A 27013-nucleotide genomic window follows, 5' to 3' on the forward strand; every position below is an offset into this window, starting at 1 on the left:
TAGTTTCGGCCATCAGGATCGGAAACTCTACAGGTTCGGGGTCCCCAAGGACGAGTATGAACGGAACGTTGTTAGGCGTGTGTACGTTATGTGCGTAGGTGTGTGCAGCGTCGAGTCGATGTCGGTGGAATGTAATACGGTGGCTGGCAGCGTCACGTGGCTATTTAGAGGAGCCGGTGCACGGGGGTGTGTCGAGAGGGTAGCTCGAAGGAGTTCTGGAATGGCGCTGAGGAAACGGTGACGTCCCTCTCAGGTGGAAGAAACAGAGACGCGAGAGGCGAGCTTACACCCGAGGAGACGCTCCAGGCAATGTTCTCTCCTTTCCTTACTCTGTTTCTCTTCCAGCCAGCATCGTCCGTCTTTTTCTTCTTCCTGTCCCCCGTTGCCTGCTTTCTTTTTTATCCTATCGTACTCTGTTCGCCCCGTTTCTCGTTTCTCTTCGAAATCTCGTCTCTTTCCGTGCTCTATTTCCCGTATCGGCTTTATTCGCGCGTAGGACACTCGCCTTCGTCCTTGTCCTTTCGTTCGTATCTTGAGCGCGTTGCTTCCCTTTCTTTCGCTCTGCTTGAAGTTCCGGAGTTTGCACTTCGGAAGAACGCTCTTGAATAACGCTTACGAAAGACGTTGTTTAAACATAACACGTCGATCTTCACAGTCTTCGTGATAACGCGACGATATACATCGGACACTTGCAATGTTTCTCTTTTATTAGAATCATGGATAAAATAACTCGGAATGTAATTCAGTCTTAATTCTTTGTGTAAACACTCGCTCGTTGTTAACCCATTCGCTGACAAGCCTATATTATATGAAGCTATTCCCATTGCCATTTATATTTTCAGTGGTATTGTTTACCAAAGTTCTGTTATTTCTTGGTAAAAGCATATATATTATCATACATAATCATTTACATGCATAAAGTCAAAGACGAGTATAATCGTCGTTGGCAATGGGAAGCCAACAGGACTCGACATCCTTTTTCGTATTAATAAAATTGCAGTAAAACAAGACACAACTTTCTGAAAATTAGTAAAAGCGAGATTTTCACTGTTGCCGATAATGGAATAATGTATTAGGTGCTTGCATGTATTCTAATCATTTTTTCACTTTAAAAAAGCATTTATTGAGAAAAATAAATATTAATATTAATATTAATATATTTTTTACATTTGTATATTTATGTTTGTGGGCACAAAAAATTTGCTTATTCAAAAGCCTGTATGTTATAAGATATTGAGTAAGACGAGTATACTCGTCTTGGCAGCGAATGGGTTAAAAAGCGAGTTCCATATTCATTCACACATACAATTTAATTTATAAACATTGCTTTTGTTATTTTTAACTCAACTCACGATGCAAACTACTTTATGTTAGTTTTACCGTACCTTGACTGTAAGCCATTTTGTATTTCACAAAAACTTTGTAGAATACTGTTTGTCTCTCGCAATCAGAGACTCGACTAATGGCGTCCGAGAAACAAATAACTCGAAAACTGTCAAGTTTCTGCCCCCCCACAAGGGGTTGGTTCATAAAAAGGAAAACGTCCACTACTTCTCCTCAAAGTTTCGACAGAATTGGAAACTCGTTAATAAATTTGTCAACTATCCACAGGACTATAAGAAAAATAGTCTTTATTCGTCTACTGTTAACTTTAGCGTTCGATGCTTATACGATTGCTTCAGTCTCGTGGATGAAGTATGGACGCAAAACACTCTGTAAAACATTTGCTTAAGGGTTGTAAATAGGTATTTTCAACGCCTCGTAGCCATCGTAAGCCCTTAAGGAACAATAGCCAGACGCGTTACGTGTTTGTCGCTGCGATCCAAGCAGCAAAATTCTTCCTTTCTGTCTTTCCACTTTGTCTTCCTCTGTTCCCCTTCGTAACTCTTTTGAACGCATACTGGGAACAGCGTTTCTTGTTCCCGGAGCACAGACAACGATGAACTGGCCGGAGAAATCCGCAAATACGGCCCGAGCCATCCGCTCGGCTGATTCGTAGGTTCGCTGGGGCTTGCGAAAAGCCAGACCATTGACACCGCCGCGTACCCTGCCATTGTTGCCGGGCTAATAAAGAAAAATAAAGGTTCCTCTTCCTGGAGGATATTAGCTCTTTTCTACCTGCCCCAGCCTGTTCTTTCTTGCCGACGGAGCGCGGCCAAGGAAGCGCGTCATCCGGTTTCCGCATTACTGTTTCGTTCCTCAAAAAATCCGCGCGTTGTTTAATCCGTCCATGATCACAACCCCTTTTCTTTCTCCTTCGGCGTGCGCTGGAAGCGTTTTACACAGATTCTTTCACTCGGTCTCTGTTGTCTGTCCACAAGTGTCTTATTAAGTTCTGTTGCGTCTTTCGTTATTCGTAATATTGTTCTTGTTTCTTCCTCGGAGATTGCTCTTTCGTTTCTCGAAAAATCTCCACCTTGCTTTAATTGCTTTTCCCTTTAATTGAGACTCTTGATTTTGATAAAATTTAAATCGTAGGTTATAGCACTCGATCGTCTAATAACCGAATGTTATTTGCTCGGAAAAGTTGTATCGAAGCCCGCCAAAAAGAATATTTTCTTGAATTTAAATTTGAATTACAGGAATATACAGGGTGTTCGGCCACACCTGGGAAAAATTTTAATGGGAGATTCAAGAGGCCAAAATAAGATGAAAATCAAGAATATTAATTTCTTGATTGAGGCTTCGTTAAAAAGTTATTAAAAAATTAAATTCGAAAATTTCAAATCATTCTGAAAAAATTATTTTTGGTTACGAGGGTCAATTACAATCATTTTTCGTCAATAGACATACCACCGAAATCTTACGCACTTTTGAGAAAAAAATTCCTTACCGAAAATGTAATGTCAGACCATACATTTATATGTTTCCCTGAAATTCTTCGGCGAAAAAAAAAGTTTTCAAATCGTTCTAAAAAAATTATTTTCAGTTTTAGGGGTCAAGTACAATCATTTTTGGTCATTAGACATACCCCCGAATTCCTACGCACTTTCGAGAAAAAAATTCCTCACCGAAAATATAATTTCTGACCGGAAATGTTTGCCCGAAATTTCATGCAAATCTTTAAAACGTCATAACTTCTGAACGGATTGGACGATTTTAATGTTTAAAAAAGCAAACTACGCGTATTTTGATGGGCAATATGTACAAATTGCAAAAATATTCGAAAAGTTGGTCCTTGACCCCGCAAAATGTGAAAAACCCCATAAAAATGATCCAATTTTCAAACAGCCATAACTCCTATAATAGTGAATATATTTCAATGAAACTTTTTCCTGAGATAGAGCTCATGGGTACCTACAAAAAAGTATTAGACAACTTTTCTGTAGGGCGTCAAACAAAATTACTAAAAATCAAAAACGAATTTTTAAGAAAAATCGACAGGGGGGTAGGTGCTGAAATTTTTCGGCGAAAAACAATTTTTTCAAATTGTTCTAAAAAAATTATTTTTAGTTGTAGGGGTCAATTACAATCATTTTTGGTGAATAGACATACCCCCGAAATCCTACCCACTTTCTAAAAAAAAATTCGAGAATGTGTGAAACTTTTCGACAAAATTGAAAAATTTTAAATCGTTCTCGAAAAATTATGTTCAGTTGCGGGGGTGAATTACAATTATTTTTGGTGAATAGACCTACCCCCGAAATCTTGCGCATTTTCAAGAAAAAAATGCAATACGGGGGGAACTTTAAACGTTAATAACTTTTTAACAAAGCCTCCATCAACAAATTAATATTCTTGATTTTAGTCTTATTTTGGCCTCTAGAAGCTCCCATTAAAATTTTTCCCAGGGGTGGCCGAACACCCTGTATAATATTTGGTTGAATAACGAAATATATTTTTCTATTTAGATATGAATTACAAATATATTTAAATAGCCCCGAATGCGAGTGTAAATGATGTCTTTCTGTAAATTTAATTTTTTTTTTTACATGTTTTGCACTTTCTTCATAAATATAACAATTAAAATAATACGTCAATTACGCCTTCGAGGATTTACTGAGCTAAAAGCCAAGATCATTGACACATTGTTACAGGATCTGGCTAATAGGGGAAAATAAAAGGTTCTCCGTGGATATTAACTCCTTGCTCTCCATCTTTCTTTCCTTATCCTTCTTCTCGGAAATTAGAAGGAACATCAGCAGGGCGATCGTTTACCCCGGACGCGACGAAACTGTTCGTTCGTGCCGCGGTTTTCAAAGATACCGCAACGATGGGAAATTTATGGCCTCTTTCGATTTCATGAAACGTCGACTTTCTCGCGTCGCAAATTGTTTCGCGTTAGTTTGAAAAATTGCACGGCATTAGAACGTGGTGGATGGCGATCGTTCTGCACACGGGATTGTCAAGTATTTCAATACTTTATTGTAAACTCTGACAACTGAACAATTAATAGCGAGAGATATTGTTCACAATTGGATAAATTGAAAGCAATCTTACAACAGAAACGACTATCTCTCAGATTTAAGAAACAAATTTTCCATTATGGTAATATACAATGTTACATAGATACATTTTACAACAGGACGAAAATTATGACAGCTTCGTTGGGATGTTTTATTCCAACCGTTGTATTCACCAAACCTCGTCTAATTTAAACATTAGTTTAATTAATCCCATATAAAAAACTTGCAAATTGACGTTTATATATTTAAAGACAGGACCATTGTATTCCTGCCTCATCTGAATTTTATTTATTTTATACATTGAAAAATTCTCTCACTAGAAAATTATTCAAAAGCACCGAAAAAATAAATATACATTTATTTACATGTTCCCATATAAAAAACTTGCAAATTGGCGTTTATATATTTAAAGACAGGACCATTGTGTTCTTGCCTCATCTGAATTTTATTTATTTTATATATTGAAAAATTCTCTCACTAGAAAATTATTCAAAAGCACCGAAAAAATAAATATACATTTATTTACATGTTCCCATATAAAAAACTTGCAAATTGGCGTTTATATATTTAAAAACAGGACCATTGTATTCTTGCCTCATCTGAATTTTATTTATTTTATACATTGAAAAATTCTCTCACTAGAAAATTATTCAAAAGCACCGAAAAAATAAATATACATTAATTTAAGTAATCCCATCTAAAAAGCTTGCGAGTTGGCATTTTTAATTCCTTAATAAATTCAGACGAAAATAGTAAAATCACAGTTCATCCACAAGTCTAACAGATTTAGCTGAATATTTACTGCGATTATTAATAATGTTAATAATCCGTTAGGCACTTTGGTATTTGAAATGTGCTGCGCTTTCTCCAAACTGTATTAATTTTTCACGTTTTGCTTACCGTCGCAAGAATTCGCCTCTACGTTACGTTTCAACGTCCGCGTCGAAAATTACTTTTGACCCATCTCTAAATTTGCTTGGACGAGTTTCCTGGATATTGGCAGGTCCACCGCGTCGTAAAAATTCGAACGGTATCGATCGTCGAATTTCTATCGCGTCGAAAGCGATCTGTTTCCCCGGTAGTAGATATGGCCGGAGGCGCATCCATCAGTATCCGACTCTGGTCGAGCGAAAGGAGGATTAGTTCAACACTTTTCCCGGTAATACACGTCGCACATACGGGCTCTCCCCTAATTGTGGCCTGTCGCTCTTTGAAAACGAATACACGCCCGAATTAATTCCTGCCGGGTGTGTTTTTTCTCAGCGTCTCCTTCGGATCGAATTCCACGTTATTCAATTTATTTCTCAAATGATTCTCTCGTCCACCATCAAAGATTATTTTCAAACAGATGTTATTCAATTATTCCTCGGAAAACTTCATTTGTTTACCTTACAGTAAAACTCCGTTTACATTGTGTCAGATAAGCTCTCGTACACTTTCAATATTGTTGTATACATGCAAGTAATACGACAATTCTTTTCGTAATATTATTTTCCACGTATTTCTACGTAATATACGTTATTTAATTTAACAGGTGTTATTTAATTATTCGCCAGAATACTTCAAATTTTTATCTTATGTAAATAATAATAAGTTCTCGTACACTTCGCCTTTCAGTATTGTTGCATACATGCAAATGATACAAAAATTCTTTTCGTAGGGTTTTCTACGTATTTTTACGTAATCTACGTTATTTAATTTATCTCTCAAATAATTTTCTCTTGTACTATGAAAGATTTTTTTCAAACAGGTGTTATTTAATTATTCGCCAGAATATTTCATATTTTTACCTTATGTAAATAATAATAAGTTGTACACTTCGCCATTCATTATTGTTGCATACATGCAAATGGTTTTCCAAGTATTTTTATGTAATCTTGTAAATTACCATTTTGCCATTTTATTTGTCTGCCACCTCGAGTCAATCAAGCTTTCAACGAATGTTATAACGAAGCTATAATTATTCTCAGTAGGAAAACCCTTAAAGGTCTCTTTCTTTTTGATATTTTAACCGGTACAGTTGCATAAATAATTTTGTCTGTTGTTCCAGATTCGAAGATGAAGTGGCCATTGGTGCTGACTTGCTTTCTGTTGCCGCTTTCGTGCATTCTGGATGCATCGCATGCCGGTAAGAGGTTATTCTTGTAATATCTTATCCAGCGATCGTGGAATAAATTATATCGTCCGCAATCATCTCATTATTTCGTGTATCGACCGTGCGACAGGCCGATGAATACCTTTCGAGAAACTTGCTAGAATAAATGGATAATCGTCCGTTAGAACTTTCTACCAAACGAACGAAACTACCAAATTCGACTTTAATTCATTCTCGTGCTATAAATCACAACGGTTCGCGGATCTCTGGCCCACCGAGCTCTTCGAAAGAACCAAACAATACAACCGCGTACAAACATAAAATTGTCGATAAAATGTTCGGTGTCGGTACAACGATACTCGAAAGGGTTGAATTCGACGATAAAACCGACGGTACGATTTCCGAGCGTGGACCACCGCCATTATCGCGCCATAAATCATTCCCACGATCGACAGTTTGAGAGGACGACGAATCAGCGGGGTTGGAAGGGGGTGCAACTGGTAGTTCCCGGCAACGAGCCGTGAAAACGGGCATCTAAACCAGAAAAACAGTCGAATTGGATCCACTTTCTTCTTTCTATTACCCTGGCCTGACGAGAGGGTGCGCGAAATCCTTAATCTATCTCACTCCAGTGAAATCTGGCGTGAATTCGTGCGGGGACAACTTCGGGGGCTGGATTACGATTTCTGGATATAAAACCCTGGAAACCGTAACCATAGCCAAGTTACCCCATATTTCCTTTCTCTTGCAATTAATAACCTCTAATCGAGTATCGCTGATTCGTTTGATGTTTCGATCGAAGGAATTGTCCTTTAACAATATAAGCTGATTACACGTATAAGCAGGGCTTGGACATAATTTTTAATGTCCCGTAAGTATAAGAGTGTAAGCTGCTTTTCTGAACAAGAATTTACTCGGTGTTACTTATCTCGGAATTTAACGCGTAAATTTTTATTTAGCCGCACACTTTTGGTAAAATTTAGCGGGGTACTGGTTTGGAAAACATCGATTTGAGGAATATTTTCGAACATCGAGCCTCGCGATCGTTCGTTCTGTTTCGACGCTCTGCAGATGGTATCTTGCGCGATCGAGCACTTTTCATTCTCCCCTTCGCGCGCAGATGGAAATGAAATAGACCGGGGAAAATTGTATTTGAAATGAAAATAAGAAACAACCACGGTTCTCTTTCTGGGAATGGCCTGTAGAGGAATATTTTTCCGAGAGTTTCGCTACCCTCCAAGCCCTTGTTGACCGACAGTGGCTCGCGTTTTTCGCGAAACAAATGAAAATCGACTTCACCGATAGTGTTCTACGCGCTGTTCGAAAATTCTTTTAATCGTAAAACATTACAACAGAAGTTTAATCGCGCCCGTGAAACCTTCAAGTGCAAATTACAATATAATATGGCCAAATTAAAACAGTTTCATTTCAATGTATATTAAATTAATTAATTTATCTTTAGAATGATTTGGTACGCATCGTTGGTCTCACAATAAATTTTAGCAAAGCTTTGGCGGGATCGGAAGTGTGTTGAGAAAGAAAATATCGAGGTGGCAAAGTAAAGAAAACTATTAAACTAAACCATGCGAAATTAGCCTGGTATTTAAGGCTGAAAATATAACAAACAGGAAGGCGTGCCTGTTTATGAATCGTGTCGACACAACATCAAACAATTACGTTATGCACGGAAGAATGGTTGGTAAAATGGAGGAAGTTGTCCGTAGTCGTATTCATTTACATACCGATATAGTGCTTGCGTGTCGGCAATATACGAAGCATATAAAAATGCTGACGAAGTGTGTACGGTATGAACAAATTATAGTTCCAGTATAAAGCATTCTGTTCTATAAAGAGGTGTCTGGGATTACCAAAAAAAAAGTACTAAAATAAAATGGGGATTAAGTTGTTCCATATTAATTTATTAACGAATACTAAATTTTATTTCATTCTTGCGCGTTCACTGTACTTTTTTGCTTTTTATTTTATACAGAATGCCCTTGTAATCATAGTACGACCAGGAAGGTTGGAAAATGTTCGAATATTTAAAACTTGTCGAACACGCGTAAGATTTGTTACAATCTGCCTAAAGCGTCTGACTAATATTTACTATTTCCACTTGCATAGATATTCAAATTGTATTTTTACTATTACTTTCTCATATTTTTCGTCGTATATACTATTTAGTAACATAAGAAAATAGTATTATACATTTAATAACGATAATGATTAGATTTGGTACAATTTGCCTGTCGCGTCTGATCAATGTGTACTGTTTCCACTTGCAGAGGTATTCTAATAATATTCTCACCATTACTTTCTCATATTTTTCGTCGTGTATACTATTTAGTAAAATAACAAACTGTTACTATACATTTACCAATGATAATGATTAGATTTAATACAACTTGCTTGGCGCGTCTGACTAATTCTATTGGCTATTTCTACTTGCATGGATGTCCAAGTCGTATTCTCGCGATTCTCTCTGATATTTTTCAACGTGTATGCTCTTTAGTAAAGTAACAAAATGTTTTTATACATTCTATAATGATGAAATGCAATTAATAGTATTTTAGAAAACTCATTTTCGATTTTCTTAATAGGGTAAAACTCTTTTAAAATGGTTATACTCAACGAATATTAATACGTGTAAGTAAACGTAGTTAAACGAGGTCGTGCTTGGGCTCATTTTCGTCACTAACCCCTTACAATATCATTGGTAACATTTTCATAAAGTGTAATAAAAAGAATAAAAATTTAAATCTTCCATTAACACTTTACAGTGACAGGATTTGCTACTATGATACTAGAAAAATGAATTCTCAAGTTAAGAGGTTGAGGGAAATAAAATTCTGAAATAAAGTTTAGGTTATGTACCTTATAATGGTCTAAAATCAAAATTTTACTTTTGCAGAGTATTATACGATTTTGATCTGACAGTGAACGTGTTAATAGGAAATATTTATTTCCCCTATTGAGTCATTTAAAATGATACACTTCAGCATGTAATATTATAGGTAATAGTAAATATAAGTAGAAAAAAATGATACTGTTCTTGAAACACATTTCAACGCGTAAGAAAGTTTTGTAATTCCTTAACATTAGATTTTCAGACATTAATTATCAGAGATTACACTGTAATTCTTCTTTTGAATAGAATATAGGTTGACATCATTGCATCAATAAAATTTAACATAAATTGCTAACAAATAACATTTACGAGTAACTTTAAGTATGGAATCTAACACCCGTTAAATTGACGGGTTTCGTAAATCTATTTTTTATCCCAACAAAAAGCGATGTCTCCAGAGGATGCAACGCGAAATGTCACACTCTAGATCCTCTCCTCGTTAATTGACGTTAGTTATTACGTTTCTAGAATGTTTTAAGCAGTTCCCGTAGATTTTGTAAAGAAGCAACGCACAGCTCGAAACATTTGGAATTCGAATAAAGGGGTCAGTATCCTTTCGGTGCATTCTGGCACACGTTCCAGACCATGTACCTAAAACCCCTGGCACTCGATTCAGTCCTTGTACAGTGGTATGCAACTTGTTTCATGCCATCGAAGCAAATCTCCCGTCCTCGTCCCGTGTCGCAGCCACGAACAATCCCGTGTTCATCGGTCTAGTAACTTGAAGTTCGATCTCGGTGGGTTAGAGAAGGCGAGACAGGGGAGGGGGGCTCGCACGGGACACGCGGGGGCGAAGGCTGTTCATGGCCAAAGTGCACTCTCTTCCCCCCTCTTCTTCCTTTCCCGACGGAGTAAAGGAACCGCATCGCTACGAAGGACCCTGAGAACTCCACGAGACTTTCCCCCTTTTGACTTAATTGGCGGCTTCGAGACTAACGACGCTAGGCGTCTACGTCGATTGAAGTGCTGCCTTGGCTGGACGCGAACTAAGAAGCTGGAAATTCGTTAATGGTTCTCGCGAAACAATCGATCGCTTCGGGTATCTGGAGAGATCTTGGCCGGTTCTTTTCATTCTCCGGGCGTGGAACGGCCAAATGGGGATCGGAGCAAGAAACAGTTAAATGTCCACGACACGTCCCCCATCACCTTTTAAAATTTCTCGAGTCGAACATTTTCTAATGGTAATGTATTCGACTACATAGAAACCTTGATGCTCGTGTTTAATTTTGGAATTCTAAAAAATATCACATATTCTGCACCTATCGGGGTAGGTTCATTAGAATAGAGAATCTCTTGTCCGCTGTTTTATACACAAAAGTCGCATTTTAGTAACTAGAAATCCAACTGCTAACAAAGGGACACATTTCGCTCGCATTTTAATGGCCTTTTGCGAAACGACTATTATTAATAGTTTTCAAATTATTTAACATCCAAGTTTCAAAGTGTATTTTTAGCAACGTAAGCACCATTTCCAGATGAGTCCGGGGCTCGCAATTAGTAGAAGTGCGTGCTTGCCAAATTGCTGTTCCCTCTCTCTTTGAATTTTCACTCGTGTCTGTGGAACGTGTGCGATAAAAATGTTCTGTGCCCCGAAATATCTGTGTAGCGTCGCCTCCTAGGCTCGCCACCAGAGGGGTCGTGCTCTCACAAGCGCTCGAACGACTTCCTAATATCCCAGGGCCTGCTACTGTCCAGTGATGCCTTGTTGGCTAAGCACGCCGATTGGCCATAGCCTGGTCTGCTCACAACTACAATTCCATCACGTGACAAAGGACGCGAACGAAACGTATATGAGAGACATTGGCATAACCGTACGCTCAAAATACTAGCCATGAATAGAACAAAAATGTATCTCTCGTGGTTATGGAAACCCTGCTATTATGTAGCGTGACGCCAGAGCGGACCTCTATGGTGGGAATAAGGCGACGCGTAGACCTTCTCTCCTTGCCCTTGCCCCGTTTAGTTTGTAGGTACCTAGCCAACAAGTCATCTCTGAATAGTAGAAAGCCTTACTGACGATTCCACTAGCAGGCCCAGACAAAACACGCCCCCTCTTTTCCTTTTCTGTCCTCCTACGATTCTCACGAGTTCCCACACCGCAGCGACGCAACGCCACTGTGGGGCGAAGGTATTAATGGGGGAAGTACGACCATAGGAAATCGACGGGGTTCGATGCTTCTTAGATTGATCAAAGGAGAAGTTCCAAGGTGAAAAAGTTAACGAGCGATGTGTGTATATGCGCGGGGGCGCGCTACGGCCGATGTAGCCAACATTCCAGTTCCGGTTCGCGATCACTGATTCTCTTTGAGTCGTTGAATTTGATAACTACCTTAATTGGCAGCTTCGGGTCTGGCACAAACCGTCTTTGTCGGCCGAAGTGGACCGGAGCACCGACATTTCAGAGAGTTCTCAATAGAAAGTAAGAAGCTCGGAACTTGTTAATGGCATGAATCTCGGGGGACAATGACGCAAAGACCGTTGATGGCGACATGGTTGCGGTGGGACATCTGCGTAGAATTGTGTTGACGTTTTCTCCGTTTGTCGAGGGCCATCATTGGCAAATAATTCACTGCTTTCGAAGATTCATCGACGCGACTCGGGCAACGAAAAAATACATTCCTGGAGATAATTGAAAGTTCCAAGGTATTGCACTCGGTGCTTCGCGACAAACGAGCCACTTTAGCATGGTAAAAAATTACGAGACATAGTTCTATCAAAGAAATACAGTAATGATTCGTAAAATGAATATCGCTTCGGGGTTGATATGTTCGATTTTCATACAGCGGACTACGATTTTCCTGATTCTGTAAAGTAGTGATGAGTGTGTTAACGTTTGTGTCATTTTACGACAAACACTTCTAGATAAACTAATAACGCAACAGAACCAACGTTTGCACGTTTCTTTTTCGAAGGATTAAAACAATTTCTCCGGAAAATTCATAAATTTTGTAAATTATATAACATTGAAACAACTTTATTGTGATTATTTGTTTTGATTTACTCAGAATGTAATAGATCGAATGATACAGATATACTATAAAATTGACGAGATCTGAAAAGTTATTAAAAAATTTCAAATAGATCTGGAAAAATTATTTTCGATTACGGGAGTCAATTACAAGCATTTTTGGTGAAAACACATACCCCTGAAATCCTAATCTATTTCGAGAAAAAAATTCGAGTAGGTGGACAAATTCGGCGAAAAAAAAAATTTCAAATCGTTCTGAAAAAATTATTTTTAGTTACAGGAGTCAATTACAATCATTTCTGGTCAATAGATATACCCTCGAAATACTAACCATTTTCGAGAAAAAAATTCCTTATCGAGAATATAATTTCAGGCCAGAAATGTCACTCCAAAATTTCTTGTGTATCTTTAAAACGTCATAACTTCTGAACGGATTAGCCGATTTTAATGTTTAAAAAAGCAAACTACGCGTATTTTGATAGAGAATATGTATAAATCGCAAAAATATTCGAAAAATTGTTCCTTGATCCCGCAAAATGAGAAAAACCCCATAAAAATGATCCAATTTTCAAACGGCCATAACTCCTACAATAGTGAATATATTTCAATAAAACTTTTTTCTGAAGTAGAGTTCATGGATACCCACAAAAAAGTATTAGACAAGATTTCCATACGGCGTCAAACAAATTTAATAAAAATGAAAAACGAAATTTTAAGAAAAATCGACAGGGTGCCTAAATTTTTCGGCAAAAAAGAAAAATTTCAAATCGTTCTGGAAAAATTATTTTTAGTTGCAGGGATCAATTGCAAGCATTTTTGGTCAATAGACATACCCCCGAAATCCTACTCAGTTTTGAGAAAAAAATTCCTTACCGAAAATATAATTTCTGGCCAGAAATGTCTGGCCGAATTTTTATGCGAATCTTTAAAACGTCATAACTTCTGAACGGATTAGCCGATTTTAATGTTTAAAAAAGCAAACTACGCGTATTTTGATGGAGAATATATACAAATCGCAAAAATATTCGAAAAATTGTTCCTTGACCCCGCAAAATGAGAAAAATCCCATAAAAATGGTCCAATTTTCAAACAGCCATAACTCCTATAATAGTGAATATATTTCAATGAAACTTTTTCCTGAGATAGAGCTCAAGGGTACCTACAAAAAAGTATTAGACAACTTTTCTGTAAGGCATCAAACAAAATTACTAAAAATGAAAAAGGAATTTTTAAGAAAAATCGGCAGGATGTGGGTGCCTAAATTTTTCGGCGAAAAACAAATTTTTCAAATCGTTCTAAAAAAATTATTTTTGGTTGCGGGAGTCAATTGTAATCATTTTTGGTAATTACACATACCCCGAAAATCTTACCTAGTTTCGAGAAAAAAATTCGTTACCGAAAATATGTCTGATCATGAATGAATGATTCCCCTGAAATTTCATGTGTTTCAAATCGTTCTAAAAAAATTATTTTCAGTTGCAGGGGTCGATTACAATCATTTTTGGTCTATAGACATACCCTCAAAATCCTGCGCATTTTTCAGAAAAAAATTCAGTACGGGCGGAATTTTAAACGTTAATAACTTTTTAACGAAGCTTCAATCAATAAATTAGTATGCTTGATTTTCGTCTTATTTTGGCCTCTAGAATCTCCAATTAAAAATTTCCCAGGGTTGGCCGAACACCCTTGTATACATAGAAATGGGCCAAATGACATATTTTTGTCCACTACTGTAAATACGAGGCCAGTTTCGGTCCTGGGCTCCATCGAACAATCCTACGGAGCCGTTTTCGCGATTTACGCCGTACCGTATTTTTGCAATTCCGCCATACGTGGCCCACTTCCGCAGCATCGTAAACTATTCGCATAAAACGCGAATTTTTCGATTGTTTCAAAAGCGATTGCCGCCCAGAGAACGAAGCTGTTAGCGCGTTGTCGAGAGTAACGATAGCCGTGTTTCTCCTAAGTGGCGCGATTCGTGGAAAAAAAATTCCATATACGAGAAACAACTGTACAATTACCCGAAGTAAACGTTGCAGATAACGTTTAAAGTATCATGTTCATTTTCCATAACCAAATAATCCGATTTTTTTTCAAACTTCGTAGGTTCTAGGCACGTAAGCGATCCAGTGCAACCGTTCGTTTCTGAAACTACGAAAGTTTCTCGGCTTAGTTTCGTTATTTCTGCTCCAATTCTCGTCGTTTGATCTCCAGCTATCATCGCCGCGTGTCTGACTTTCGGCTAAGCCTGAAGTGTACGCGTCAGGTTAGGACTTCAACGATCACCCTTCCGGGCAATCAGTGTTCGCCAACTTCGCTGAAAAAGGGGGGAGGGAGGCTGTTGTCTGAAAAAAAGATGAAGATCAACGGTTCACGGCTTAGCCCGGGCGCCTCTCGAGTTGCTTCGAGTTACAATGGAAATTCGTTAGATTTACTTCCGGTTCCCGTAATTTCCTCGTCGAGCAAAGTCAGAGCATGAGAAAGGGAAGAGGGAGAGGGGTGGGGGAAGAGGGACATTTGCTTTGAAGCAATCTGCACAGGGGAAAAAAGGCGGGGATACGCGGAGCGCGCTCGTGCGCGCGCTTTCCCTGATAGAAGTAAGCTTTTTCATCGGAAGGGAACTAATTTTGCGACGATGAAAATGCACGTTTACAGACCGTGGCCGGGAAAGCCTGGCAAAAAGGGAAGAACGACGGAAAAAGAGGAAGAGAGAGGAAAAACCATGGCCCGAAGCGGAACGTTGAATTCGTTCGTTCCTTGTCCCCGGCGAGCGGTTTTGTAACTTTGTACAAAAGTGCATTTCCATTTCCGCGTGTGCCGCGTCGGAATTAACATTACGCGGAGACGAGCAATACGCGAAGTTTCCGGTTAATGGACCGTAAAGTAACGGGATACGTCCGATAATATATTGTTGCCCCGAACGAGTCCTCCGGTCGGTCTGTCGTTGAAGCCTTCAACGGTCCGCGTCCATCTTTCTTTCCTCCCCTTTGCTCTTCGTCCTCTCTTTCGCGGCGATGGTTGATTGAATTCTGCGGGTAAAATGGTACATGTAATTGCAATTGCAATCCCGTGGAACTTCGAACGGCGACGATTACCGCGGCGCTCGGCGATTCGAACGAACGCAGATTTACAGAAGGGAGATATTTAACCGAGTTCGAACGAAACGAGCGAAATTTGTGTTTCGTTATTTACCCCGTACTTTCACGCAACGGGGATTCTCAGGTCGAACGAAACAATGAAAAAACTTTTAACTTTGCAAAACGAAATCTATTTTTTTATTTTTCGTTCATTCATTTACGGGTTTGTACACCCTTTGATATAATACAGTTGCATAATATGTGTAAAAGTCTCGTTAATTGCGTATGTTATGAGTAGACTGCGGATGTTTATGCAAATGCATATGTTTCTAGGAAATACATAAACGAGTGAAACCTAAATAAAAGTTTGTTTCATCGCTAGAGGTGTTTAAAAATATATTTTTTATTTTACATGTTTTACATATTTTGTATAAAAACATTTGTGCTGCATATGTCATATATGTTCGTTGCATTTCTTTTCATAAAATTAATACTTATATGGGCTTATAGCTCAGAGCTAAATTGTGCTAATTTCATTTTCACTAAGCTTTCTGCCACGATCTATTATAAAATAGCAATGTAGTAAAACTGTAGACACCAATTGAACGTAATAACTCAATGTAAGTTCATGAAACACTGAAGAAATTATAAATACTGTTCCAGTGTGCTATCATTATGTGTTTCTCTTTCAATTAAGAGAACCTATTGAACTAAGGTCAGTGTATGTTATATTTACGTATTCGTAGAAGGTACGTTATACAGGGTGTTCGGCCACCTCTGGGAAAAATTTTAATGGGAGATTCCAGAGGCCAAAATAAGACGAAAATCAAGAATATCAATTTCTTCTTCACTGAGGCTTCGTTAAAAAGTTATTACAAAATTAAATTAACAAATTTCAAATCGTTCTAAAAAAATTATTTTCGGTTGCGGGGGTCAATTACAATCATTTTTGTTGAATACACATACTTCCGAAATCCTATCCACTTTCGAGAAAAAAATTCGAGTAAGTGCTGAAAGTTTAGGGTGAAAAAAAAAACTTTCGAATCGTCTTGGAAAAATTATTTTTAGTTGCAGGGGTCAATTGCAAGCATTTTTGGTCAACAGACATACCCTCGAAATCCTACTCAGTTTCGAGAAAAAAATTCATTACCGAAAATCTCATGTCTGACTATAGCGTTGATATGTTTCACTGAAATTTCATGCGTATCTTTAAAGCATCATAACTTCTGAACGGATTGGACGATTTTAATGTTTAAAAAAGCAAACTACGCGTATTTTGGTGGAGAATATGTACAAATCGCAAAAATATTCGAAAAGTTGGTCCTTGACCCCGTAAAATGAGAAAAACACCATAAAAATGGTCCAATTTTCAAACAGCCATAACTCCTACAATAGTGAATGTATTTCAATGAAACTTTTTTCTGAAGTAGAGCTCATGGATACCTACAAAAAAGTATTAGAGAATTTTTCTGTAGAACGTCAAACAAAATTACTAAAAATGAAAAAGGAATTTTTAAGAAAAATCGACAGGGGGTAGGTGCCTAAATTTTTCGGCGGATAAAAAAAATTTCAAATCGTTCTGGAAAAATTATTTTCGGCTGCGGGCCTCAATTGCAATCATTTTTGGTCAATAGACATACCACCGAAATCCTACCCAGTTTCTAGAAAAAAATTCAGTACGGGCGGAACTTTGAACGTTAATAACTTTCTAACGAAACCTCCATCAATAAATTGGTATTCTTGATTTTCGTTCTATTTTAAAATTTTTCCCAGGAGTGGCCGAATACCCTGTATGTATATAACTCAGAGTTTCCACGTTAGCATAATCCTAACACGAGAAATTAAATTGTTTTATCCGGAATAGTAGTTTCTTGAACCAGTTTCTTGTCCTTAATTAGCTTCATAAGATTTTTTGAAAACCATTTAGGGTATATAAACACGCGAACAGGTTTCGAAGGTATAAAGTTTTCAATGATGTATGCGACGTGAGCATAAAATACGTCCAAAGCACTATTAATGTCTAAGTGACGCGTCCCAGTTTATGGAGCCAAGGTAATCATTAACGAAATCATAATTTGCATGGCGAAAACTTACCTTGACGATCGATATGTTAAAGGAGAGTTTGTAATCAGTAACTTTTGCCATGGTTTTAACATTTTAATGGCCGCACGTATCACGCGAAGACCGTTATCCGTCACCACTGATATTGTAGACCAAAGTGAGATACACGAAGATGCTAGGAATATTATTATAAGGAATTATAAATGTAATTTCAACAAACGTAATAAGTTGAATGTATAATGAAATGGTGACTGATACAGTAGATCACGTACACGTGACAATGGCCAACGTGTTAAAAGGAGCGGGTGATAAGCGTCGTTTTCAAACATTCGAATGTTATAAAGCATATCGCGAAACACTTGAAATTCCTAAACAAGAGAGGGCAGTTTTATAACAAAAATAAATCGTTCGGATCCAGGAACAGTGCACTTAACTAATTCTAAAATGGATCGATCTCTTCTTTTCCTCTTCGCGCAACAACCGATACCCTGTCCTGGAGATTGATACTTTTATTTTAGTACCATCCCTTTGCTTTGCGCCCTCGACTCCTCTTCGTGCCAATGAATGACACGCCGGGATCGTAAAACAATAACGAGCAATCACTTAATAGGTCGTCCGTGAGACTTTCTTAGCTGTTGACTCTATTCATTCGCGCCACTCGACTTCATTCCATTAAATGATATGGTCGCGTTATAGATCGACGATGATAAAACGACCTGAATTCCATTCAGTCGCCTTTCGACTTGCCCTTGATGGTATCTACGAGGACTTTGTAATTACTGCGCCGAAGAGAGATGGCCGAGTTCGTCAGTCAACAGCGTTCTTAACACTTCGCTTTGACACTTGAATTCCAATGAATGGGCCCATCGAATAATTTTTGAATTATTGAGCCCGACACACTTACGTCGCTCGAGCCATTGCAAACATATTTGTACATTGTGTCACGTGAACCGCGTGCAGATAGGCATTGTAACGTTCACGGATGAGAAACCGTAAGAGGAAGGCGACAGAAAATACCGCGACGCGTACTATGCTTTTCGCAATTTATTTTTTAATACATTAGAATTCGTTATTTACTTCCTTGTGATTGGTAAACACTCGAGGATTTGAGTCGAAAAGTTTCAATTAGAGATGGAAAGAAAAGAACGTCTACTACGTATAGATATTATTATACTGCAGTTGAAATAATAATAGGTTCGTTTCATTAACAGTAGTTTTATAATACACAGGTGCAAAAAGGTTCTGCAATCCACAATATTAGACAATTCTTTCAAAATTTAACAATATATTCTTAAATATATATACTTTAAAAAAGAAAATTGATTTCTTTGAGGTCTCACACGAGATTGAACCCTTAAATATTTAACTAGAAGATTAAGAAAAGAGTTAAGAATCACATTGGTGGGAACGATTTGGAGGTATTGCGTTTAAAAACACGGAGGGTTTTCGTGTCGTTCGAGCTCAAAGCATCGTGCATTTAGAAATTCTGCATCGAAGCACGTTAGTTAACCGGTTACAGGCGCGGCCGGTCGCAAATTTCGGAATCGTGAACGGCAAACTCGACGACAACCTCGCGTTGCACAATGCATATTTATATATTTACGTGGCTCGTGGAAAACACGGTGGATCTGGGCCAATGTGCACGTTCGCCTCCATAACCGAGCCACACGTGTACACTTCGTACGCGATTAAAACTCCGCTCGGTTGCCGGGCGTATGCTGTCGAATACTTATGCGGTCCTCGAAGATTCGCGCTCGTTTAAGAGCACTTGATATTACCAAGTCACTTAGCCGCGAGAATTCCTGGGTTATCTTAACGCTCACTTTGTGGCTCTGTAACCGTTGAACTGTTTAACGATACTCCATCGAAGTTTACTGTTGTTGGAGTCCTGAGGACCGTCGTTGAAACGTAGAAACTGGGACGTCGCGTATGGAATATCATCTCTAGAACTCTGGTTCTTAACCCTTTTTTTCAAAGTATCTGTTTGTGTTAACCAGTGTTAAAAATCCTGATAAGAACTTGCGTAGATCACTCTACAAGACGACAGTAAATTTATAAGAAACATCAGAATCCTTCAGAGACTTTTCTATCTTCAATTCTAGAAAATGTTTGCTTTTCCCAATAACAGCTATCACAATATCAAAACATTGAAAAGATAAAGTAAATATATTTAAAATTTCAACAAAGTTCCTGGTTTTCCCAGATATTTATGATTCCTTGCATATTCTGTTTAATAACAAATTACACAAATTAAAATGAGAAGAGACTTGCTACCAATTAATAATAGTACGAAACGCTTGTTGGTTGTTAGTAGTTCGGGGAAATATTTTCAGGATAAAATAAACATCATCAAAACGAGCAGCCACGTTTCTTACGTTTTTCGATTTATTTTTTCTTTCTTCCATTTATGCGCCCTGTTGGTTAAGAGAAATTCATGAATTCCGACTTCAATCGCCCAAGAAACCGAGGTCATGAGAAATTCCTTCATATACATTTAAAGAGTGGTAAACTCCGAACTGGAATGTCTGAATCTTCAGAGAACAAGTAATTGAAAACTTGAAATTCTTTAAGAGTATGAAATATTAAACTCACGTTTCTGATGTGCTACAAATACACGAACCGTAGAATGAATTTACTGAAATTTCTGACGAATAGATCGGAGGGTTGCGAACCTGCAGAACCTCGAGTCTTTGAAGCATTGGTAAGCATTAGGATCATTTTATTTCCAGAACAAAAATTGTTTCCTTAATAAGGTCGCCACATTTGTTTAAAACTTCAAATTTTCTTCAATTTTCGAATTATTGAACGTCCTTTGCCAGTCCACAAAATTGGTAAATAGTCAGAACTACTGTAAAATTAGTGTGAAGGTATTTACCTCATAAGTAAATAAATAACTCTTGAGTAGAAATAATGGTTGCTCTTTATTTGGCCAACGTTTCTCACATCGATTACAATATTTTAAAACATATATACACGTTGTCGCACGTTGATATTACACTAGTTTTCGTTTTTATTGAGGATTTGAAACCTCCAAGGAAGTTTATTTCAGTTTACATAGGATTCATATGAGATACAGTTTAAAAAATGTTTAAATTACATTCTTTAACACGTTGACTGCCAGATCAGACCCCTTAAATTGCTCATAAAAACGATAGTTTATTTTCAGACAATTGGAAACTAGCATACCCACAGTTTGTCATTGATCTTATTTTTATAGCCTCGTTAAAATTGAGGTGCTCTATCTTGAGAATTAGCTATTTTAGCTTCTTAGTGAAAAGTCATGTCACGTTTATAATAGGTGACGTGGTAGTTAATACGTTAAGGAAGAAGGAGATATAAATACATGCTTTGATATTCGCCCGAGCAACTATGATTTCTATATTAAGAGCAGTAGTAGCTCTATTTTACGCAGATTTCGGATTAAAATCAGTCTTTCTCTTTGGGCGTCGCAGAGATTGCCTCGTGATTAATATCTTCCTCCTCTCGGTAGTTGCATTTTGTATCGCTTATAATATTTACACGAGCCAGAGAAGCAGCCGGGTTGCAACGATGGTTGCGATTTATTGTAGCGTTGAATTCTCTGGGCAGCTTTTTGGAGGAGAACTGTAGCTGCAAAAAATATTTAAAAATGGGAATATTACAACTCGTCGTATAAAAAACAACCTAGAATCCTCGTTGGCTGGTAGAGAGCAAAGACTAAGGATGTAGAACAGTCGGAACCGTCGACGATCAGGTAATTAGGACGAAAAAGCTCGTTCGAAAGGGGGTGCGTCGGTTGTGGAGCAACGAACGGGAAGCTGGATCTTCGCTTCAAATTTCCAAGTGCACACATCGGTAACTAGGTTACGTAACACAATTAGCGCCTCCGCTAATTTCTCAGCGCCGACTAGGCAACCCGGCTAGGATGGTAGTTCACTATTAATGGGCAAATACAAAGCGTCGACTATCTGGGACGCTTGCTCGCACTCTCCTTTCTACCCGTTTCTCAGCCTTGTCTATCAGCCAGCAACGAGACACTGCTGCAGCACAGTGTACACACGGATCTGTGTACGTGTGCGCGCTTAATCGAGGCGCAAAAACACATTTGGTTATGCGGGCAAACACGAGCGAGCAACGGACGAAAATTGTTAAGAAGGCCACTACTATACCGGCTACCCGAAAGAGTCCAAACGTAGTTTGCGTAATTACTGCTGCATGAAAATTGTCGAAAATAATATTTACCCGCTTGTTCCTTAATTGGACAATTAAACTGTGAATTGGTGATTCTATTGCTCGTCTCTCGATGAAGCATTTTTGTTCGTTCGGTGATCAATGACTATTATCTTGACTTAAAAAAAAAATTTCTTAACGTTTTATTTTTCGAAAATCTGCAACGTACGTACGAATAAAGAACATTAACGGGATAGATTAATGCAGAGCTGCCGTAGTCTCGAAAAGTTTGAGAGTCGGTTGTCCACGAATTTTTCTTCATTTTTCTCTCGTCGATCTTTTTCCTCTTGTCCTCGAACACGTATCTCTTTTCGTTCGTTTTCTCTCTTTCTATTAACCGAGAAGCGTACGAAACGCGACGGCGGGGGTGGACGAGAAAACGAGAAAAGGAGAAAAGAAAGGTAAGGGGAAAATCAGCGAAAAACAGAAAAGTGGAAAATAGGGGCCAGGTTTCCGAGTGTGCGAGGTAGCGTTTGACGAAGTGCATCGGTGCATTCTGCGCCTCGCTCGAAGGATACACTAAAAACGTACATATTCAATGGTAAATCTGGCGTGAAATATAAATCGGTAACGGCGATGAAAAACTCGGTCGTCGTCGAGCCAACGGCAGTACGGTATTTCGCTTCGTTGGATCCGGATATTCCTTTTTTTTTATTTTATCTTTTCCTCGTCTGTTATTATTATTATTCATTTTCCGTGAGGACGTCCACCTATATAGCAGACGTGCATTTGAGTGTGCATCGGACCTCGTGGACCGGATGCACTCTCGGACGAGCGAAACTTATGTAACGTGCTGGAAAAACTCGGTGCATTTAGTAATAAATCGAGAATTGAGTGATGACTGAAAATAATAAACTTTTCTAGCATCCAAATACGTTCGTAAAATTAGACGTCTTCTTTGATATTTCGAAATAATGTTACAACCAGAAAATAATTTTTAACGTTTCCATCGTCTATAATAAATAAATATAGTAAAAAGCAAATGGAATGCTTTAGAAATTCCAGGAAGATACAAAGTTAAAAGTGTCCGAGTATCAAAGTGACTGTATACGTGTGACGAGGTGACAGTGAGCGTGTAAATACGTAAAGGCAGAATTGGCTCGGTTGCAAATGCACAAAAGGGTACGAATAAAGTCGGGTCGCGAGCAGTAAGGAGGGGCGAAGAACGCGAAAAAGGGAACGCGGAATCGAGCCGGCTTTTAATCGTCGTTGCAGCACTCCTTTTTTGTGGCACCGTGTGCCAGTGTCGGAATCCACTTTAACGGACCTTACTAATTACCAAGCGAGATGGTCCTCCGCTTGTTTACCTCGACTCTGATTAACCTTCTACGTGGCTCTCGTTCCTCGAACAGGAAGTCCCGGGGAGCGTAGTCGCGACGCGACGTGCGAGCGACGCTTTGCAAAAAATTTCACGGATTGCTTGAACCTCACACGACGTCACGAACGACCGACCCACGGACCGATCCAATTAATTTTGCACGCTACGACTTCGATGAAGCCAAGTTTCGCTCGTCGGGCTCGGAAGCTTTATCTACCGGTAAGTAGTGCTAATTATATTTCACGTTTCGAGAACACAGGATACCTACGACTAACTGTAGAAGAAAGACACTTGGGATACTTATACAGGGTGTTTAGCCAACCCTGGGAAAAATTTTAATGGAAGATTCTAGAGGGCAAAATAAGGCGAAAATCAAGAATACTAATTTGTTGATGGAGATTTCATTAAAAAGTTATTAACGTTTAAAGTTCCGCCCGTACTGAATTTTTTTCTAGAAAGTGGATAAGATTTCGGAGGTAGGTATATTCATCAAAAATTATTGTAATTGACCCCCGCAACTGAAAATAATTTTTTTAGAACGATTTGAAATCCTTTTTTTTCGCCGAAAACTTTAGGCACCTTCCCCTTGTCGATTTTTCTTAAAAATCCGTTTTTGATTTTTAGTAATTTTATTTGACGCCCTACAGAAAAGTTGTCTAATACTTTTTTGTAGGTACCTATGAGCTGTACTTCAGAAAAAAGTTTCATCGAAATATATTCACAATTGTAGGAGTTATGGCTGTTTGAAAATTGGACCATTTTTATGTGGTTTTTTTCATTTTACGGGGTCAAAGAACAACTTTTTCATTATTGTTAAAATTTCTACATATTCTACATCAAAATACGCGTTGTTTGCCTTTTTAAACATTAAAATCGTCCAATCCGTTCAGAAGTTATGATGTTTTAAAGATACACATGAAATTTCGGGGAACGATTTCTGGCCTGAAATTAGATTTTCGGTAAGGAATTTTTTTCTCGAAAATGCGTAGGATTTCGGGGGTATGTGTAATGACCAAAAATGATTGTAATCGACTCTCGCAACCAAAAATAATTTTTCCAGAACGATTTGAAATTTTTTAATTTAATTGTTATAATTTTTTAACGAAGCCTCCATCAACAAATTGGTATTCTTGATTTTCGTCTTATTTTGGCCTCTAGAATCCCTCATTAAAATTTTTCCCAGGGGTGGCCGAACACCCTGTATATACATTTTCTGTATATTAAAGATATTTATTTTACATTATTTTATAGTGTTTCTATACATATTATATATTGCCAACGATATAGTTGGATACAAGGAGCAGGGGGATAGCTAGAAGTGTTTGTATTTATGATTATTTGTGTCCTGATACGAGTATTCTAACCTAATTGTTCGATAGCGTCGTTGTTTCCTTTCTACAAGGCTTTCAACTCTTTCCGCGACTCGCGGTGGCGCTGCGAGCCGCCAGAGGTTAACTGCGTGTCAATTGAGTTGTCTCTCTAGTGAGAATGTGATCAGTGTGATAAACATCGTTAGCGTTTACGGAGCCGGAAATTATTACCCCGATCCATGCAACGTGCATACGGTGGTAGGCCTCCTTCCAATATTCACCAAAAGACAGATACGAACAATGAATATACGAAAATGAAAGTTTCAAGAACATGGAATAAAAAGGTTAGAAAGAAAAGTGTCAACGTAAGCTGACTTTCGTTAGGCAAAGTTATAACACAGTGTCAAAACAATGTCACATTAACATATTTGTGAGATCTTCTTTCGTTTCGTTTCAATTTTGAACAATGTATACTTGTCAGCGCGAAGAGGTTAGAAATTTACGATAGAAACTTTAGTCGACCGCGTGGAGCAGGTATGATCGCCGCTTAAGAAAAGGAAGAAGGGGCTCGTCCCCAAACCAGTAATACACCGAACGCTGAAGAGAACGGATCGTATTCTAAGTCGCAAATTGTGATAACTGAACCGTTCGACCTTGGTTGTTGGTAAATTAATTGTTGCCTATCTTTGTCATTGCTGGATAAGAGGCATGGATCTGATTTAAACGCAGTGTAGAAAATATTTAGTTGACTGTTACAATATGTATTCTGTGGCCGCTGTATACGTGCGTATGTGTATACTCGATGTGTGTTTACCGCGTACTATCTACGAAAGATGGCGCTGTAGTGTTCTTTCCAAACCTATAACTTTCGACAGTGAACGATGTTCCGCGAGTGTTGATCAAAATGGAGTAAACCTCTGCGAAGTTTACACGTGTGAAAGACTAAAGTCAATTGTGAAGACTAAATCGGACGCTGACGAAAATTTCGTTTCGATAAATGGAGTCCCGGCGTAGTTAAAACACGTGGTATTTTCATTATCGGGATATCTGGTTCCCATCTGGCATAAAATCGGCAGCTTTGAAAGGGTACGAGCGAAAAGCGTTGTCGGAATTACAACCAAATTATCCATCCATGCTTAACCCCCCCGGTCGGTCCTAATTCCCTTCAATGTATCCCGTCTCTTGGAGCAAAAGAAATCCGATTAGCGGGCCGCCGCGCCGCGGTGGACCTAAAGACCGTGAATCATAAAAATACACCGGATTACAAAGCGGCCGATGATTATCGTGGCCACCGGTGCCTGTAAAATCTTTCCGCCGCGCGCGGTCGGGGGGGGGGGGGCGGTGGAGGACAGACAGCGGGCGAGAAGGAGCCAAGAAGATAAAACGCGGTTGGTGGTTCGGGTATCCACGAAAAATTCACCTCGCTGCACCTTATCTCCGGCTGCGGTATCTGCGAACAGTCGGATAAAGTTGATCTACCGAAGCTACGGCGAACCAAGAAAATTATGCGAGCTTGCCTGTCATGATTGTGTCCCACGTCCACAAACACGACCCCGAACGACGCGTAGAGGAAGGTCGTGGCTGAGGTTGGGGCGGGTGTCCTCCCCTCTGATTCTTGGTTTTACACTCGGCCAAGCGAGAAAAGGAGACAGAAATAGGCGTCCTCGACGGGTTGAAGGAAGTCGTGCGTGAAGACTCGATGTCGCAACTCTATTGTTTAGCTTGAGAACTCTTCGGCCAAACCTTCCACCGATATACAGAGCACAAGTAAGTTGTTTATTAACATATTATCTTGAGAAATCTTATAGAGATTTAAATAGTCAAAGATTGTACAAGGAAAATCCACGCTTCGACAATAATTTATCTTCTGTTTATTAAACGTTGAAAATTAAATTTTATTATACAGGGTGTTCGGTCACTCCTGGGAAAAATTTTAATGGGAGATTCTAGAGACCAAAATAAGATGAAAATTAAGAATACCAATTTGTTAATGGAAGCTTCTTTAAGAAGTTATTAACGTTTAAAGTTCCGCACGTACTGAATTTTTTTCGTGAAAATGTGCAGGATTCCGGGGTATGTCTATTCACCAAAAGTGATTGTAATTGACCCCTGCAACTAAAAATAATTTTTCCAAGACGATTCGAAATTCTTTTTCTTTCACCCAAAACTTTCAGCACATAATCGAATTTTTTTCTCGAAGCTGCGTAGGATTTCGAGGGTATGTCATTCGACCAAAAATGCTTGTAATTGTCCTCCGCAACCGAAAATAATTTTTTCAGGACGATTTGAAATTTTTTAATTTCGCCGAAAAATTTCTCCACCTACTCGAATTTTTTTTTCGAAACTGAGTAGAATTTCGGGGGTATATCTATTCACCAAAAATGATTGCAATTGACCCTCGCAACCGGCAATAATTTTTCCAGAACGATTTGGAATTTTTGTTTTCATCGAAAAATTTAGGCACCTACCCCCTGTCGATTTTTCTTAAAAATTAGTTTTTCATTTTTAATAAATTTGTTTGACGCTGTACAGAAAAATTGTTTAATACTTTTTTGTAGGTATCCATGAGCTCTACTTCAGAAAAAAGTTTCAGTGAAATATATTCACTATTGTAGGAATTATGGCTGGTTTGAAAATTGGACCATTTTTATGGGGTTTTTC

General features: G+C 38.5%; 1 protein-coding gene across 6 annotated transcripts in view; it reads left to right on the top strand.

The window, feature by feature from the left end:
* Positions 1–27013, top strand: part of LOC143348051 (uncharacterized) — a 364443-nt gene that overhangs the window by 195398 nt on the left and 142032 nt on the right. For 5 of the 6 annotated variants that reach the window (XM_076777842.1, XM_076777839.1, XM_076777840.1 and 2 more), the window contains one exon: positions 6457–6534. In XM_076777842.1, coding sequence (XP_076633957.1) covers positions 6465–6534 — 70 coding nt within the window. In that variant the 5' untranslated portion in view covers positions 6457–6464. Of the gene's footprint in view, positions 1–6456; positions 6535–26041; positions 26120–27013 lie in introns of those variants that run through there. The other variant, XM_076777845.1, reaches the window with a different exon arrangement.

Source organism: Colletes latitarsis, chromosome 11 (genome assembly GCF_051014445.1).
Source record: "Colletes latitarsis isolate SP2378_abdomen chromosome 11, iyColLati1, whole genome shotgun sequence".
Lineage (NCBI taxonomy): Eukaryota > Metazoa > Arthropoda > Insecta > Hymenoptera > Colletidae > Colletes > Colletes latitarsis.